At 40.3% G+C, this 16,146-nt stretch overlaps 1 protein-coding gene across 1 annotated transcript in view; it reads right to left on the reverse strand.

Annotated features, from left to right (window-relative positions):
* Positions 1-258: 258 nt before the first annotated feature.
* LOC140270717 (ryanodine receptor 3-like) overlaps positions 259-16,146 on the reverse strand; it is a 104,928-nt gene continuing 89,040 nt past the window's right edge. The window contains exons 76-104 of the mRNA XM_072365913.1: positions 15,399-15,508; positions 15,061-15,112; positions 14,928-14,984; positions 14,730-14,829; positions 14,568-14,647; positions 14,414-14,490; positions 13,965-14,038; positions 12,959-12,976; positions 12,289-12,369; positions 12,050-12,138; positions 11,838-11,966; positions 11,599-11,703; positions 10,340-10,421; positions 8,889-10,204; positions 8,747-8,805; positions 8,420-8,594; positions 7,658-7,744; positions 7,356-7,559; positions 6,975-7,105; positions 6,819-6,861; positions 6,573-6,700; positions 6,404-6,464; positions 6,124-6,270; positions 4,527-4,661; positions 4,280-4,436; positions 4,010-4,074; positions 3,389-3,489; positions 2,662-2,713; positions 259-1,267 (exon numbers count right to left, since the gene is read on the reverse strand). Of these exons, the coding sequence (XP_072222014.1) occupies positions 1,172-1,267; positions 2,662-2,713; positions 3,389-3,489; positions 4,010-4,074; positions 4,280-4,436; positions 4,527-4,661; positions 6,124-6,270; positions 6,404-6,464; positions 6,573-6,700; positions 6,819-6,861; positions 6,975-7,105; positions 7,356-7,559; positions 7,658-7,744; positions 8,420-8,594; positions 8,747-8,805; positions 8,889-10,204; positions 10,340-10,421; positions 11,599-11,703; positions 11,838-11,966; positions 12,050-12,138; positions 12,289-12,369; positions 12,959-12,976; positions 13,965-14,038; positions 14,414-14,490; positions 14,568-14,647; positions 14,730-14,829; positions 14,928-14,984; positions 15,061-15,112; positions 15,399-15,508 (4,011 nt within the window). The 3' untranslated portion in view covers positions 259-1,171. The remainder of the gene's footprint in view (positions 1,268-2,661; positions 2,714-3,388; positions 3,490-4,009; positions 4,075-4,279; positions 4,437-4,526; positions 4,662-6,123; positions 6,271-6,403; positions 6,465-6,572; positions 6,701-6,818; positions 6,862-6,974; positions 7,106-7,355; positions 7,560-7,657; positions 7,745-8,419; positions 8,595-8,746; positions 8,806-8,888; positions 10,205-10,339; positions 10,422-11,598; positions 11,704-11,837; positions 11,967-12,049; positions 12,139-12,288; positions 12,370-12,958; positions 12,977-13,964; positions 14,039-14,413; positions 14,491-14,567; positions 14,648-14,729; positions 14,830-14,927; positions 14,985-15,060; positions 15,113-15,398; positions 15,509-16,146) is intronic.

Here is a 16,146-nt window from a genome sequence, read left to right on the forward strand (position 1 = left end):
TCTACATTGTGATTAAAAACGGAAGGAACATCACAGTTGTGATAACGCTTAGAGGTTTGGGGCAGGCGAAATTAATTCAGAGGTAAAGCTAAAGGCCTAATGCACACAGTAGGTACATTATTCTGAATTAGCAGCAGAGACAGATGTTGGCTTTGTGGACTGAAATAACTCACTGCATCAGAGCTTTTAGACTTGGAGTGTTCTAGATAGGAAGAGAAGCGTTAACATGAACAGTTTTTCAATGATTTCTTTATTTTTTTTTCCATCAAAAGAAATGCACAGATCAACAAAGCTATTACATACAAATGGCCATACAATAGCATTTTTTGTTTGTTCATGTTTGAGGGGCGATCAGTAAATTCTGTTGTCATTTTTACACTCTGTATCTTGAACATTTGCAGTTATGCTGCATTCAGCAACAAAATGAAAACACAACGATGCTGTTCTTCCATGTTCAAATGAAAACATTCAGCCACAAACTTCATACTGTATCTGGTCAGTGACGAGTTACCGCTCCACCAAAACTCTACTAACATACAACAAAGAAAAAAAACAAAAGTTTTGCATAGCTTCATTGTAATGTAGATACAGTACTGTAAGGCACTTCATGAGGAATTTTAGGCATTTCTTTTAACCTTTTACCACTTCATTCTACAAACGTCACCTTAATATGCAATGTTACAACATCTTTTTTTTTTTCATTAGATCACACGTTTGCACACTATGTGTATCTACTATACTTCTCTGCTTTTCGTTTGGCATTAAGTCTCAAGTACAACATTCATACATTGTGCATAATATGACTGACACATTGTCTCATAACCCCACACAACCCACCATTTCTCAAAAAGACAAAAGAGGAAAAGAAAAAACAATTGTGCAATGACTTTGGGTTACGTGGAGTAAAAGGCAACACGCTGTCAAAAACAAGTTCCAAATCTAACAGAGAACCAATAAGTCTGAGCAAGTTACAGGTCTATTTCCTCATAGACTAGTACTGTACCAATGGTGAGAAGGGCACATGTGACCCCGCCTCCACACCCCACCCCTCCACCGTTTTAGTTTTTTTTTTTTTCTTGATAAAAAAGTTTCTCTCATAGTTCCCCTCAAACGAGTCCAGAGCAATGCTGGGCTGACTCTGTGAGTATGTTGTAGTTAGTCATAGTGTAGTCTAGCCAAGCTGATCTTCATACTGCTTGCGGAAGCAGTCTCCAGCTGGGAAGAAATCCCACAAGCGCTCCTGATACATCTTCCACACGTATGACTCCTGGACACAGATAGAGAGATAAATCTTTGCCCAAAGTCTCAACAGGTTCTCCTTGAAGAGGAACTCTCAAGACATCTTTCCTCAGTGTGTTATGTCTTTTCTGTGCATGAAAGCGGTCTACAAAGTTATGAAGCGTGCATCAAAGTGAATTAGCCTTTCCCACTGAGAAAACTCCTTCTGGATTTTGTAAAACACCTTGTTGGCAATGGAGGATTTTCTTTCACAACCCATGAGCATAATGCTCAACTGGCTTGGTACAGCTATGACTATGAATGTGCAGCTGTCTTGTGCGCCACCATTTTCAAAGAGTAAAGGCAGAGTGAGCTTATTTAATGAGTGTGCCAATGTCTTTGAGTGGGAAGTAGTTTTTGAGATTAAGATCAAAAATAAAAAACTGTATGTATGCACATATGTAGGCACAGGTCCCTGGAGGTTAACAAGAAAGGAGGTAGAACAAAGCGTTTCAGACAGAAAGTGAGAGAGATGTAACGTACATTATGGGTTTTTCGAGCAAATAAAGCAAAACCTCCCAGAAATAAAGTTAGGAACTTGTAAAAAGCACAGTATGTGCCCTTTTAAAATATATAACAAATCTATTCAAAATGCAATTAGAAATACATGGTCACATATTAATCATATTTCAAATCTTTCACAGTGTGTTAGGCTGCTGTAGGTGACAATTTGAGCCGGTGATCGTTGACTTGGCTTTCAACTTTACCCTCCTTCACAACTTCTTACAACTACCCTCTTTTTGCTCCTCTTTAAAGACTATCAATGTGGCAGTTTCCCACTGAGCTGGGCATAAGTTACAGACAGCTGGTTATCAAACTCAAACTTCATTACATTTATACTATTTTCTATTCTGAGTTCAGACTTCCAGGTAAAACTGATTTAAAACTTGACAGTTTTAAAGCAGCCCACCTTGTTTGTCTATCAAGTTAAAGTTAGTTAATGAGACTTGCCAGGTATTGATAATGTAATTAATAGAACATTGTCAAATTTCCTCAATAAATTTGCTGTAGTGGCGTGTTTTCTAGTAATCAATATAATCAGTTGTCATTGGCCAGCTTTCCCACTATTATCTTGGCAGTTTTTCTTTGTAGAATCCTGGTAAAACTGCATTATTTGGATCAGATTTTATTTCTATCTGCCTATTATCTTATTAAAAACAATGAGCACCATAAAAGCACCAGTCAGGAGTCTGGACACCTATTCATTTGGAATGAGGGCATGTAAACTGTGTACAAACTACAGGTTTGAAAAGAGAAATGTCATTTAACCACAGTATTGGTCAGAAAAGTCACAGTTTCCATAGTTACTGCGAAGCACACATCAGCTTCCTGTCTCAAAGTCTTCCTCAGTGAAAAGTCATTAGTAATGAAGGGATACTCTACCTGACCAGTGTGCTCTGTTTCATCCTTGTTGATAAGGTACATCAGAAAAAACCTTTAAAAACAAAAAATATCACACCAAATGAATCTACTGCTATGGATAAAACAGTGAACAGAAAGCGGCAGAAAGCTGTGCTGATGCACATTTGATTTTAGCAACACTCGTCACATAATAGCCCGCTCTGTTCCCAGGAGGCTTCAGAAATTCTGACGCAAGTGTCTAAACAAAGTAACAGCAGCCCATCTCCATCATCGAATCACCTGTTGTTTCCCAAATCAAGTGTAAATAGCAATGGGCTGCTGTATCTCAGTGGGCGTCACAGCATGCCAAATCATGATGAATACTGTATGAGAGCACGCTATCACAAACCTATTTCCCAATAGTTCATGGCATTAAATAATAATGAAGCAACATTATGAGGCTGATCTCATATCCCTCACTTGGCTGACAGTGACAGCAAATGGACTGAGACCTTCTATTGTCACTGGTATTCTAAAAAAAAACACTGGCTAAGCAATGAGTGCAGGCGTAGCACACAGACCAATGGTGAGAAAATCTTTTGGGATCTGGTCATCTGGATCACTGCAGCCATTAGTGACTATGACCCCAGTGCTGTGCTAATGTGCTAAAGCTGTCAATCGTGTGGTTAAATTGCAGGAAAGAAGCAATACATCATGGTGAAAAATGACAACAATAACTAACGTTCTTGTATTGAATATTCATACTCACAGGTAGTTTGCCAAATTGTGCTCTTGTAAGGTGTGGGTCTCAAAGCCATGGGGTGTCGTGTCGAAGTAATCATTACCGATGCCACAGATGAAACATTTGGTCTGAGGATGGAAAATTGAGAAAACATGATTTACAACACAAACTTTGTTTTTCTGTCTGAGCTTCATTCATATGAGCTATGCTTATCCAGAGAGAGGTTTGCATCAGTTTGATGAGATTGATGTTCATTAGTCTGGACAGTACTGTTCAGCAGGCGCAGCCTGTTGTGTGATGTCTTCTGAGAATCTGAACATTTCCAAAGCCCTGAATAACTTTGCTTTAACCACTGAAACTGTAAACACAATGTTTATGTTATGCACTGACATTTTGACTTTTTAAGTACTCAAGAGAGAAGGATGTTTGAAGTGTGCTACATGTTTAAACTCCAGAATGGAATTAATGGGTACATTTTCAATAAAATAGCAGACGTTGTGTGTATTATTACTTCAATTTAAGACAAGCACTTCGCTGCACCCATTAAAATCACTATGACACACTAACATGCTTAATTTCAACCTGCTGGCCCTGAGTCTCCCTTAGCTTTCTATAAGAAAATGCAGTTGCAAATGAATGTCCGCTCACTTCCATGTCTTCTTTGACTTGTTCCTGTTGGTCTCTCAGCTCTCCAAAGGCATCAATGATCAAACCTGCAGCCACAAAGAAATTTCTGTGAGCATAATAGACATAAAGGGGTGTAACATAGATATAGTACTGCGAGTATTGAAAGAGTGCAAGAAGCCAGCCTCTTTGTTGTAATTGGCCAAGGCTATAACGTTGCTTCATGTTAATATTCATTGCTGAAATCTGAAGATATTTGAAAAAAAACTGTGCATGTGCAGAGCCCAAACTTACCCTGGATGATGGCCAGGAGAATGACGATCACAAAGAAGAAAAAAGTGATGTCAAAAAGGATGCGGTAGAGCTCATAGGGGTCACCAGCCGGGTCCTCGATCTCATCCCCGATGCCGCCTCCTGCTCTCACCCCAACATACATGTGGAATAGGTAGCACTGTGGAAACAAGGAGGGTCAGTTCAAATGGGACACTAAAAGACAAGCTGAGGATGAGTCTAAGCAATCTGAACAACTGCATCTGTTTACCGTCATCATATCATCACACTTCATGTCAGGCTCATCCTCATCCTCACTCTTGTTGTAGAACTTCCTGAAGAAGTTGAAGGCCACCACAGTGTAGAGATAAACCACAACTGCCAGCAGGCCCACTGTCAACACCAGCTGCATAGGAACACAGAAAACAGCCCTTACAGACCACTCTCCTACTGTATTTACATGTTTTGGTTTTGGAACACTGGAGACAAAGAAGGAGCAAAGCTGCTGGCCTGAAACTGCTCTCTGCAACAAATGGTAAAACCTTCATGAGGACCACAACAGCTGAGGAACAAGTTGGTTCAAAATCAGAAGGGATGAGAAATCCTATACATTAGCTGTTTATTAAAAGAAAAAAATGAATGCACACTATCAGATGTAGTTTAGACACTGATTTACATGTCAGCTTAAAAGGAAACAACAGAGGAAGTGACAGTAAAGCGGATTTGGATTGACAGCATGATTGATCAGCCCACAGGCCGCTGAATCGGGAAGGTGGTGACGTTTCCTTGTGGCCTCGTCATTTTGGAGTATTTTTACCCTCTGTGACTAAAGTAACATTAAATTTTGATTTCTGCCTCTAGCCATTTTACAGAAGATCTACTGTGAGAACAGATTCAAATGAGGACATTTGAGCCATTTTATCTGAAACTTTTAAATATCTTTGGTTTATTCATCTATTATTTATTGGTTTATACATTTTTGCATTCCTGCTTCCTTCCTCCCTTCTTTCACACCTCTTTTTATCCCTAGATCCTACTAATGTTATCTCATGAAGTAGAGATGCTAAGTTTGGAAATAATGAAACAAGCTGTGATAAAGAACATACAAAATTTACAAGATGGAACTCTGCCGGTGATCCATGCATATAATGGAGGAGCATTACAGAAGGGAACAAACATAGGCTGGATTTCAGCCAGCTATGTGAGGTTTTTCCTCAGAGGGAGGGAGGCTAACTCCCATGGAAAAAAATTAGTGTGCTCAGCCAGGTGACTGGCATGCTGTATAGCTTACTAAAATGTTAATCATAGAGCCGAAAGCAAATCAAGCTATAGTCATTTGGTCCTTTTTTAGTAAAATTGATAAAAATCTACAAGGTCACCGGAAGCAGTGACATTCAAGCAGTGATAAAACTGTGTCTCACGTCAGGGAATTAACAGATGCTGCTATCAATGCAACCTTTAAAAAAATGCTGTCTAAAACCGTAGAAACTTTTTCTGTACATTTATCAAAAATCTATCTAAATGTATGTATTTCTTACATTTTGGAAGATGTTGAACCACAGGATTGTAGATTCCGTTTAAGTCTTTGTATGTCTTAATGCAACTCTCCCTGCTGTTTATTCTAAAGTTTTGAGTCACTGAAGGCCTCTTAGTTAACTTTTTTCACCCTAATAGTAGAGTATCTAATCCCTGTTAGATGTGGTACTAAGATGTGGCACATCTGTGTTTTTGTCCTCCTGATTGTTGCTGTTAAAATAGCCCCAAGGACCAAAAACCTCCCTTATTCTCGTGAAATCAACATCAGCTACCAACTCTGCAGTGGCCCCTGCTGTTTGGAAGAAAAACTGCATCACACTCCTCCTCCTCACCTGTTTGCCATTATGGGTGACAGAGGAAAGGATGGTGCGGAGGGTCTTGAAGCCCATAGCAATGTCCAACAGATGGGCAGCAAAGAAGAAGTTGTTGTAGTGGCCCAGAATGGACATGGTGGTGTACCAAACTAGATACAAGAATGACTGGTGAAGACACAAAATTGATTAGGATCCACGTGTTCTGTCATAATATCATCTTTTAAACCATTTAATCACTCATCCATAAAATGACAAGACAGAGTACCCCAAATTCATCATCCCAACTTTTAAAACTTACATTATCTGTAAACACCACCCCCAATTTCCAGACATGGTACTTTGTATCGATTGAGCCCAACCTGGCAACAGAGAAAAGTTGATATGAAAGGCTCATATTTTCAGTTTGACCTCTATTTTTGCTTCCAGCAGTCCCAGCTTGGCAGCTATTTATCGGTCTAATCTCTCACCATGACACCAGTGAGGCCTCTTTGGCAACAGTTTCCTCTGTGGGGTTGAAATCCAGGGCACTCTTGTCCAACCCCAGCAGCTCTGCTATCCTCTCAGCTCCGTACAGGTCTCCATATTTCTTTATCACCTACAAACAGCAGCCACAGAGAGGAGGATACTGTAACTGACATTTAAAAGGTTCAGCCAGAATTAATGCACAGCTTGTGTACAGTACAGATTTAACCAAAATGACATTAGCCACTTACTTTGCGTTTGACAAATTTATCCCAGTAGTTGTTAGGAAACGAACTGATAAAAACAGGAAAAAACAAATCATCAGCATTAAACTTTTGTTTGTAAAAGATGACTCAGAGTTTAACAACTGTGCTGTGCTGTGTTGTGCTGTGCTGTTGTTCACTCACGGAGTGTTGATAACCAGCCTGTCCCACTGTCCCTTAATGTCGTCATCAGACGGCTGTTCAGTGATGTAGAGCCCAGCAAATTCCAGCTTCCTTGCTATCTCCTTCTCCCGCTTGAACACTACCAGAGGCACCTAGAGAACCCACATTTGTGTCAAATGAGAACGCAATACAGAAGTGTAAAAAGCAAAAAAGCAATTTCTAAAAACAATGTTGGGAAGAAACCGACATTCCTGTAAAACTGTGCATTTAAGATGTATTTAGTGTTCCTGTTCATTCCTGTAGGAATGCCGAATCAATGTGAGAAAATAACCGCTCTAAATATCTGTTGGATTTCACTCTTACACCTTCAATGAAGCCCTTTTTTTGCGGAAGTTAACGTACCTTCAGGTAGTAGTAGCCCACCACACACAGGAAAGATATGATCGTGTGTAGTATTGCCAAGCAGCGAAGCGTTGGCGCCATGTAACCCGTGCTCTCCTGCAGGACAAAGTACTCAAGAGCTCCTTCATCCTCCTCCTCCTCCTCCTCTCCGGCTCTACCCCGACCATTCCAGGGATCTTCATCGTCTGAGTAATCACCGGTCACCTAGAAGACAATCAGACACTATTAAGAATTCAACAAAGCACTGACAATAATGTGAAACCCCCACTGTATACATCAGGAGAGTTTAACTAAGAATGTACCTTGTAGAAGAGAAGAATGAAGTTGATAGCAAAGGCAACAAAAAGTGCCAAAAAGCGGAGGTTGTAGAAATTTCTGGCCAGGTAGTTCTGTGAGAAACATGATCAGAAAAATATCTGGATGAGGTGTATTTTAGCAACAAGGGTATTTTTTGTCATTCTTAATGTTCCTAAACTAACCTCTCTAGGTTATTTTGGGTTTTTTTTCAAATAAAATGGAATTACAATAAATTTTCATCAGTGATTATTTCAGCAGAAAACCACATTGTGTCATTGTACAGTTATTATAAAACTTCCCTCTGACAATAAGATCTTAATCCTATGCAAAATCTAAATACCACGAGTAAATTCCCTGCAGGTTATGCAGATGTACAGCAGTTTATTCAGCCTGTGGTAAAATTTGCATTAGCTTTACAAAGAATTAGTGAGGAATTTTCAATTAGGTGCAGGCGGCAGGAATTAATTTCAAGTGCCACATCTGTTCTTTTCTCTTGAGATCCCACCATTTATTTTGAATATCAGCCACAATTAGCTATTCCTGACATTTATTTCAGCTGGAATTATCTGTGGGGATGTCACAAAGAGGCTCCTACCAATTTACATTAATTAGAGATTTGTAAAGCACAGGTCGATAAGTTGCACAAGGGAGTCTGACGAGGTTTTTTTAAGCTTGTGAGTCAGATACATGCACATCGTGCACATCTGAAATGATCATTTTATAAATGAGGCCTTGGTCTTAAGAGTGTTCTGTAGGAAATATCTGACCAGCATCTTAGTCTGGTAGATTTCCAAGCCAGCAAAGAAGCTGGCCATGAAGGCCTCTGGTGGTTCTTTCCTCAGACCGAGCCTCTTCTTCGGGGCTCGCTTCTCTTCCACTGAGGATTCTTGGGGTGTTTCATCTTTGGCCTTGTCATGGTCCTTCTTCTCACCGTCATCTGAACTGCAAGCATTAATATTCTGTTAGTGACAGACTTTGAGGAGGAACTATTTCCATTAACAGATATTGTACATACTGTATATAAAAACACTTTAAAAAGAGTCTACTCTTGGACCTATTCTTCTCTTGGAGTCTACTCTACAAATTACACTCACTCTCCTTTCTCTGAATCAGATTTGTAGTCTCCATTTGAAGCCCTCTTCTTTGCAGCCAGCTAGAACAAAAACGATACTTATGTGAATATTTTTTACATTAAGTAAAAAAAAGTTCCCTTTTTTTCGAAACACGGTTACTGACCTGTGCCTTTTTCTGCTTGACAGCACTGGCTATTGATGGAGCGTCTCCCACCACCACCTCAGATACATCCCCCAAACCTGGCTCAGCCCCATGCTTGCCCTCTCTTTTGGGCTGTATGTTGAGCAGTTCAGCCATCAGGTCGGCCTCTGTTGCATCACCCTGAGCCATCTGACCCATCTCCGCCAACGCCGATGCCTCATTTGCCTCCATCTTCTCTGCTTCCAAAACATCTCCGTGGATCCCAAACTGAGTGGGGTCTGGCATGTTTCCCAAAATATCCGTCACCTTCATATTCTTAGCTCCCTCAACAAAGCCGCCCCCAAACATTGTGGTCCACAAGATATGGAAGAAACCCCAAACTAGGCTGTACACAAAATGGAAGAGACCTGTGATGATCATCCAAAAGAAGGAGAAGAAGCCCTGCACCATCTCCTTCACACTCATCTTCCTGAATTTCCTGTACTGCCGCCTCATGCTCTTGAGAGTGAGCAGCTGTCGGAAGTGACAGAAGCTCTTTCTCATCGAGATGCAGGCAATGGTGAAGGCTGACGAAGACTCCATCATCACGCTCTCCTCCTCCTCTTCCTCTTCCTGGTTCTCCACCACGCTCTGGCTGTCATCCTCATCTTCATCCAGAAGCTCAACTGGGTCCGGCTCTGAAATCTGAGAAGCCAGCTGCATCTCAAAGATGGTGTCTTCGCAAAAGTTGACAAACAGTTCCATCTTCTCACTCTCCCCACCCTCATTGACTACATCGAATATGAACTGGCGCTTTGACTCTTTCACCTGTGGCTTTTCCCACTGCGTGCGACTCGACTCACTGATCTCAAAGTAGACTCTCTCGATGCGCTTGGCTCCACCCATGATCTCAATACGACCCAAGAAGGGCTCAAAGTAACTGAGAACGCTCTCAGCCAGGTCGAGGAACGTTGACAGGCGATTATCATGGGGCATATGCTCCGACAGGTTGGTTAGCAACACAGCTACATTGAAGCCGATGTCTTTCGCTGGTTCATGAAATCTCTCCACAAACTGCTTGTAGCTGAACAAGTCGTTCTCATCAGCCTCAGCACAGGAGAGAAGAAACTCAATCTCAGATTGAGAGTACTGTTTCTGGTTCTCCATGGACTTCTGGAAGTCCTTCTTCGAGATGACCCCTTTGCTCTCTGGGTCATACTCCTTGAAGCTATCTGAAGTGGTCAAGTCCTTCAACTTGAGAAACATGTCAAAAAATTTAAGAATCATCTCCACATTACTGGAGGATTCCACCAAGGTGTCCACCATCTGTTTGCCAATAGTTCCATTGACCACATTACCTGTGGAACCATAAAGAGAATAAAGCAATGTTTGTCAGTAAACAGATGAACAGGACACACACTGAAAAAAAAATCTCACTCATTTAATTCAGTTCCAAGCAAACCTTTTTCATGAAAGTCTGATAAGAGACTAACCTTCAAGAAGAGAGAGCATCATGACAATCATGTCCTTCTGCAAGTCCAGCAGCTCCTTCAATAATTCAATCTGACTGGAGTCCTAATAGGAGAGAAGGGAAGCCTTGAGAGTACATCACAGACCACTGATGGCCTCCCTGTAAGGACACCGCCACCCTATTCAAAAACCCTGAGCTGCAGTAGAGGAAATCAAGGCTTCTTGAAATTCTTTTGAGGGACAGAAGGTCCCTCTAGGTAACATCCATCCATCATCACCAAGGCTGATGTTATTTTACTGTCTCGGAGCAGATGGCTGGGTCAGTCTGACTCATTTAGGGTCTCTGCGGAGCCTGTACTCAACATGCCATAAATCCAAACCATATTCTGATGGGCTAAATTCAACTCCCTCCACCTGTGCTCTCCCTCACCATGATTTCCACTGTCAGATCCTGCCCTCTGTGATGACTATGAGATGAGGTTTTGTGTACGTTTTCATCCCATTTCTATTTCTATTTCATAGATGGAGTCATACATCAGCTGGCTGAGTGAACAGACATGTTCAATCGTGCTGCAGTGGCTTGAAGTTATCCTTGAGGCTGGAGAGACCTCTGGTGGTGTCATATATAACATCATTGGTGTACAGTTTTGTAACTCAGCAAAACCATGAGTAGTTTCATATCAACATACTTCTGTTAGTTTTATATATAAAATTGACATTTTTACACACATAATTACAGCTAACTAAATGTACACAGAGCTATGTGTTTGAGCTTATGGACACTCCTGGTAAATGTCAGAAAGTCACTGAGTTCAGTTGAGGTTTGGTTGGAGCTGAGATGATAACCCACACATATATCTATAAATAAAATTAATTATAGCGGCGTGTGTGGGTACACTGGCATTAGCAAAGATTTGGCTTGTGCTGTAGCTTCCAGAGGCTTTCAGCAGCAGCCTCGTACTAATGTTAAAAGCAACTGTGAGTTTCTGTTTCCTGCATTTGTTTTTTGTAGTGACACCACAGGTAAGCAACATTCACAGATACATAAAGCTTGACAAAGAGACATCTTTGTGGTTATAGTAGGCATTCTAAATTTAATAGCCAACGTATCAGCCGTGAAAAATCTCCAGTGAAGGTAAAAATGCAGCAAATGATACAAATAGTGATTGGAAAACATTTGAATAAAATAACATTAAGGAAAATGGGTTGTTTTTTTCTCTAAGAATCAGAATGACAATATAAAACCACAATGCAGCATTTTTTTCAGACACGAAACACATACCTGCGATAACTTCATCTGCATGTTGGCAAAAACATGCAGGAAGCCCACCACTGCATCCCACAGCCTGCTGTGAGCCAGACTCTGCTGATTACCTATGCACGGGCCCTGGGGCACAGAGCAGAGGGAACACAGTCATTTACATCATCAGAAATATTCTCTGGATGTTAAAGGACACGGCGGGTCATTCATATACCGTAAATGAAATTTAAATTGTAGACCAGTGTGTTGTGATGGCATACCTGAATATACTCCGTTAAAGAGTTAAAGACCTGTTTTGCCACTGCTAGCGCTTTGGAAAAGTTTCTCTGTCCAGCCTCATCGATGATATCCTTACCAGAATAGTACCAGTAGAAATCGCTGATTGATTCCTAAGAAAATAAGAAATAAATGATTTCAGTCATTTTTTTGTAAACAATATATGATCTATACATGATCCGCCACAAAGTGATACCTGGAGCCTGAGCAAGTAGTCCACAGTGCTAATGATGATGTTGACGGTAGTTGTATTTCCTGTCTGAGTCCTCAGGAAATTTTGAAAATCTAAGTAAAATGATAGAAAAGGATCATTTGTTGCAGTTAAGTACCTCCAAAGCAAAACAAAAATCATTCTAAACCTTGCTCCTCTAAAACATGCAGCTTGAGAAAATGTTGTCTTTAACTCTGTTGTATGGAAAAAAAAAGTCCACCTACCATTATTGTGACCCTCACAGAGAAGCTGCAGAAACCTAAAGAGATCCTTAGTGAACTCATCGTTCTGCAGTACCTTGGAACCTGAGAACAGGAAATTAGATTACCTGTCCTTTTCAGTGATAAGAAGCTTAAAGAGCCATCATTTTAATGGCATCAGAGCTTACTTAGCATTTACCCACTCATAAAGCTGTTGTCTAGCATCAAATGATGTGCATTATACTCAGAGTTTAGAGCACATACAAACGGTCAAGTGCATTATATCAAAAATCAAAATGAGGTTAAAGACAGGAGTAAAACTGAGCCTTGTCGTTTATTACCAGCAAAGCTTTGTTGTTTTGTATCAACAAAGCTTTAGGAGATTTAGTTCTTAACAAATGCTGGTTAGTATCAGCAAAATTAAAAGAGGGTTCCACACAAATAACAAGCACTGACGTCTCATAAAAGAAGAAGTGGAAAGATTTGAGTAAGTTTTGGGAGTTTGACCATGGACTGATGTAAAAAGAGCATGCATGCGTTCTTTCAGTCCAGGGTACAGAGATGGTAGTTATATTGCATTCAGAAGAAGGGGGGGGGGGACCGGGAGGAAATGAAAGGAAAAAAGGAGTGGGACGGAGAGCAATCAAGATATCAGCATTGCATAAAATGAGTAGAATCTAAACCATGTATTTACCCCGCTCACTCACGTTGACTGCGACCGATGACATAAAAACATGGTCAGAAGAAAACAAACAAAACAAAAGCAGACATAAGCAAAGGAGAAGACATTGAGATTCAATCAGAAGAAGTAGGAACAGGAGAGAATGATAGGGCTGTAGATATATACTTCACATACATTGATTTATGACACTGACAGACAGTAACCATTCTTAAAAGTCTTAAGGTAGAGTCTGCTTGTGAGGCAGGGGTTTATAGTTAGACAAGCTAACAGTACCATCACTTATGCCTGGGCTTATGAAGTGAAAATGAGCTGGAGTATGAATGATAAAAAACATATTTATATACTGTATGCAATCCATCAGTTTTAATAGAAACCTGTTATTAAAAAAGTGATTCTTTATTGGATGTATTTGTGACTGTGAGTGTTTTTAAGTGGCAGACGAGGGCCAGACAGGACTTTGACATACAGTAGCACAGGTATACCTGCAGGGTGACATGACAACATGTAACAAGAGATGAACATGATATGGAGATGGACTTGAGCGACTAAAGAGCAAAAGTTCTGTCAAGCTAACCCCTTCGGCAAGCAAACGTTTCATTCTGTTTGCTGGGTGACGTCGTTAAAAGTTGAGTTGAAGTGGACTAAGCAAAAAGTTGGTTCACACACTGTATCAGTATGTGGCTCGATACCCCATCTGCTGCACAAATTAAGCTACCAATTTTATCACCTCTGTTTCATTGCCGGTTTATGAAGATACTCTCCAGTCTGCGGCAGATCAGCATTTAGTGATAGCACAGAGTGCTGCAAGGTAAACTGCTGAACTTTTACTGTTGAGGTTCTGTCTATGTTGCAACTTTTCAACAGTGACATAAGCATATACTGACTTGCAGTCCATTTTACTCTACCATGGATAAATGCTCTATGTTTCTCTCCTTGTAGAGGACAAGTCAGTTGCTCCCAAAGTTAAGAGTCAGCTAGTGCTGTGTCGGAATTTACCGCGTTTATCCTTCTCACTTACTTGATCCCTCTTCAGTAACCATACCCAGACCTTCAGCTTTGTTTTGCCTTTCAAAAGCATTCAGGTCAAGGACGCTGTCCGAAAAGAAAGACACACACTGAACTATTATATGATGAATTTCAGTGACTTGTATTTCTGCAACAGATATCTTAAAGGAGCACTCCAATAACTTAACATAAAGACATACCAAATATCAAAACCCCAAGGAATTTATAATTTGGCTAGATTTCAACAGGGAAACATATGCAAAAATAATGATAATCATAAATTCAAGAAGGGAAACTAAAAAGACTGAAGTGAAACAGGATCAGTGGTATTTTCTGAGATCTTAGCAGCCAAAGACGTTACTGCTTCAGTCAAGTGTAACTGGTGGAGTCCCCATTTAAGATGCAGTTGAAACAAAAAGCAAATTATGTTTATTGTGTAATAGTCGATCACGGCTCTGTTACCTGCATGACATCATCAGTCCAGACAAACTTTTGAAAAATCCAACATCTCTTTTTTCTTTCAGATAGTCCAGCATTTTCTGTATCAGGATAAATCAAAGTAAAGTTCAAATCAACCTGAATCTGTTAATTCTTCGACTTGAAAAGGGCTGCGTACCAGCTGGACCAGTATGTTTCCCCCGTTGAGAATGGAGATGCCTAGCTTGAGGGTGAAAGTCACAGTAGCAGCTAGACGACCTGATGGGAATAAATCAGGGATGATAGTTCAACCACAGACGGCTGCTGCATGGTGGCAGATAGTTTGTGGTGTGTTTTCTACCTTTGCTGGCACTGATCATCTGCAGCACCATCTCTGCAGCCCCTCGATCGTGAAGTCGAGCTTGCTGATACAACATCTTTTGTTTCTCCATTTCTTTTTCCTGCATGACATCAGAAAGTGCAGCGTTCATTCATTTCATTTAAACTGATAAGGAAAACCAACTGGAATGCAGAACATTTTTCTGAAAATTAACAGTACCTCAAATGTTTTCTCTTTGCCTTCCTCCTCTTCCTCTTCTTCACCCTCTGCACAACTCTGACAGAGAAAGCAAATGTCAAACCAGCACATTTTTGCAGGGCAGCATGCAAGAGTAATATAGAGAACAAGGTACCTTTGCCATCATATCCGCATAGGCAATATACAAGGGATCCTCTTCCAGAGAACTAACAAAGAAGGAAGATACATTTCTGGTGGTTAAACTTTGTACAGCTCACATTCACATCTCATATACTTTTAGCTGCTGTACCAACAAGACTGGAGAGAAATACTAAAAAACTGCTCGTGTTTCCTTTTTAATATAATATAATATGGCTATGATTTATGTTTAATGTTCTCTTTATTAGCTGAGAAGCGAGCCAAAACAATTATGTAGCACAGATGGAGCAGCTTGTCCTGGAGCCAAGTGACCAGGTGTGTGTGCATGAGTGTGTGTCTGTATATGTATTTTACCTGCATTCAGTCAGAGCGTTGTGGCTGAAATGCAGAATGAGTTGGTGAAGAGGGTCTGGCTGTTTTCTGACCTCTTCCTCTTCCTCCTCCTCCACTTGAGGTTGTGTTTTCTGGACAAAAACACAGACATCAACAGAGGAGTACTCCTAAATTCAGCCATATCAACCACTCAACCCAGGAAATCTGCACACTAACACTTAAAAAAAAAACTTTCAACATCTCTAAACAGAATCAGGTTTCAAATGAAAAAATGCTAGCATGCACAAAATGGACCCCAAGCAAACACATGCATATATTAACAGGCACATCCATGTACATGCTAGTATACACATCTCTACACACACACACACACACACACACACAAAGGGAGATGTTCAACAGTGTTAGATATGAATGGAGGCATGACTCTCCTGTTGTAGACATGGTATCATTTGATCCCAGAGTAGAAAAAAATTCAAATAACATTATAAAATCTGACTAATATGGCAGTAAACTGTGAGGGCTATTTAACTATGAGGGCTATTTAACATAAGATGTTATGTTGTGGTGTTTTGTGAAATTTGATTTGTGTATTTTCAGATTTACTTTATGGTTTGCAAAATGCAAAAAGTGTTCCATTAGGTTCCATAAGTTTCATTGTTTTTTTGTGTTACTGTTTTTATTTCTTTTGAATATTTTTGAAGTTTGAAGTTTTGAATGAGTAATTTCTGAAAAGGTATGTTTTGTGTTTTATATTTCATGAAATTCT

The sequence above is a fragment of the Leuresthes tenuis genome, unplaced genomic scaffold (genome assembly GCF_036924035.1).
Source record: "Leuresthes tenuis unplaced genomic scaffold, fLeuTen1.0.hap1 SCAF_15, whole genome shotgun sequence".
In the NCBI taxonomy this organism is placed as follows: domain Eukaryota; kingdom Metazoa; phylum Chordata; class Actinopteri; order Atheriniformes; family Atherinopsidae; genus Leuresthes; species Leuresthes tenuis.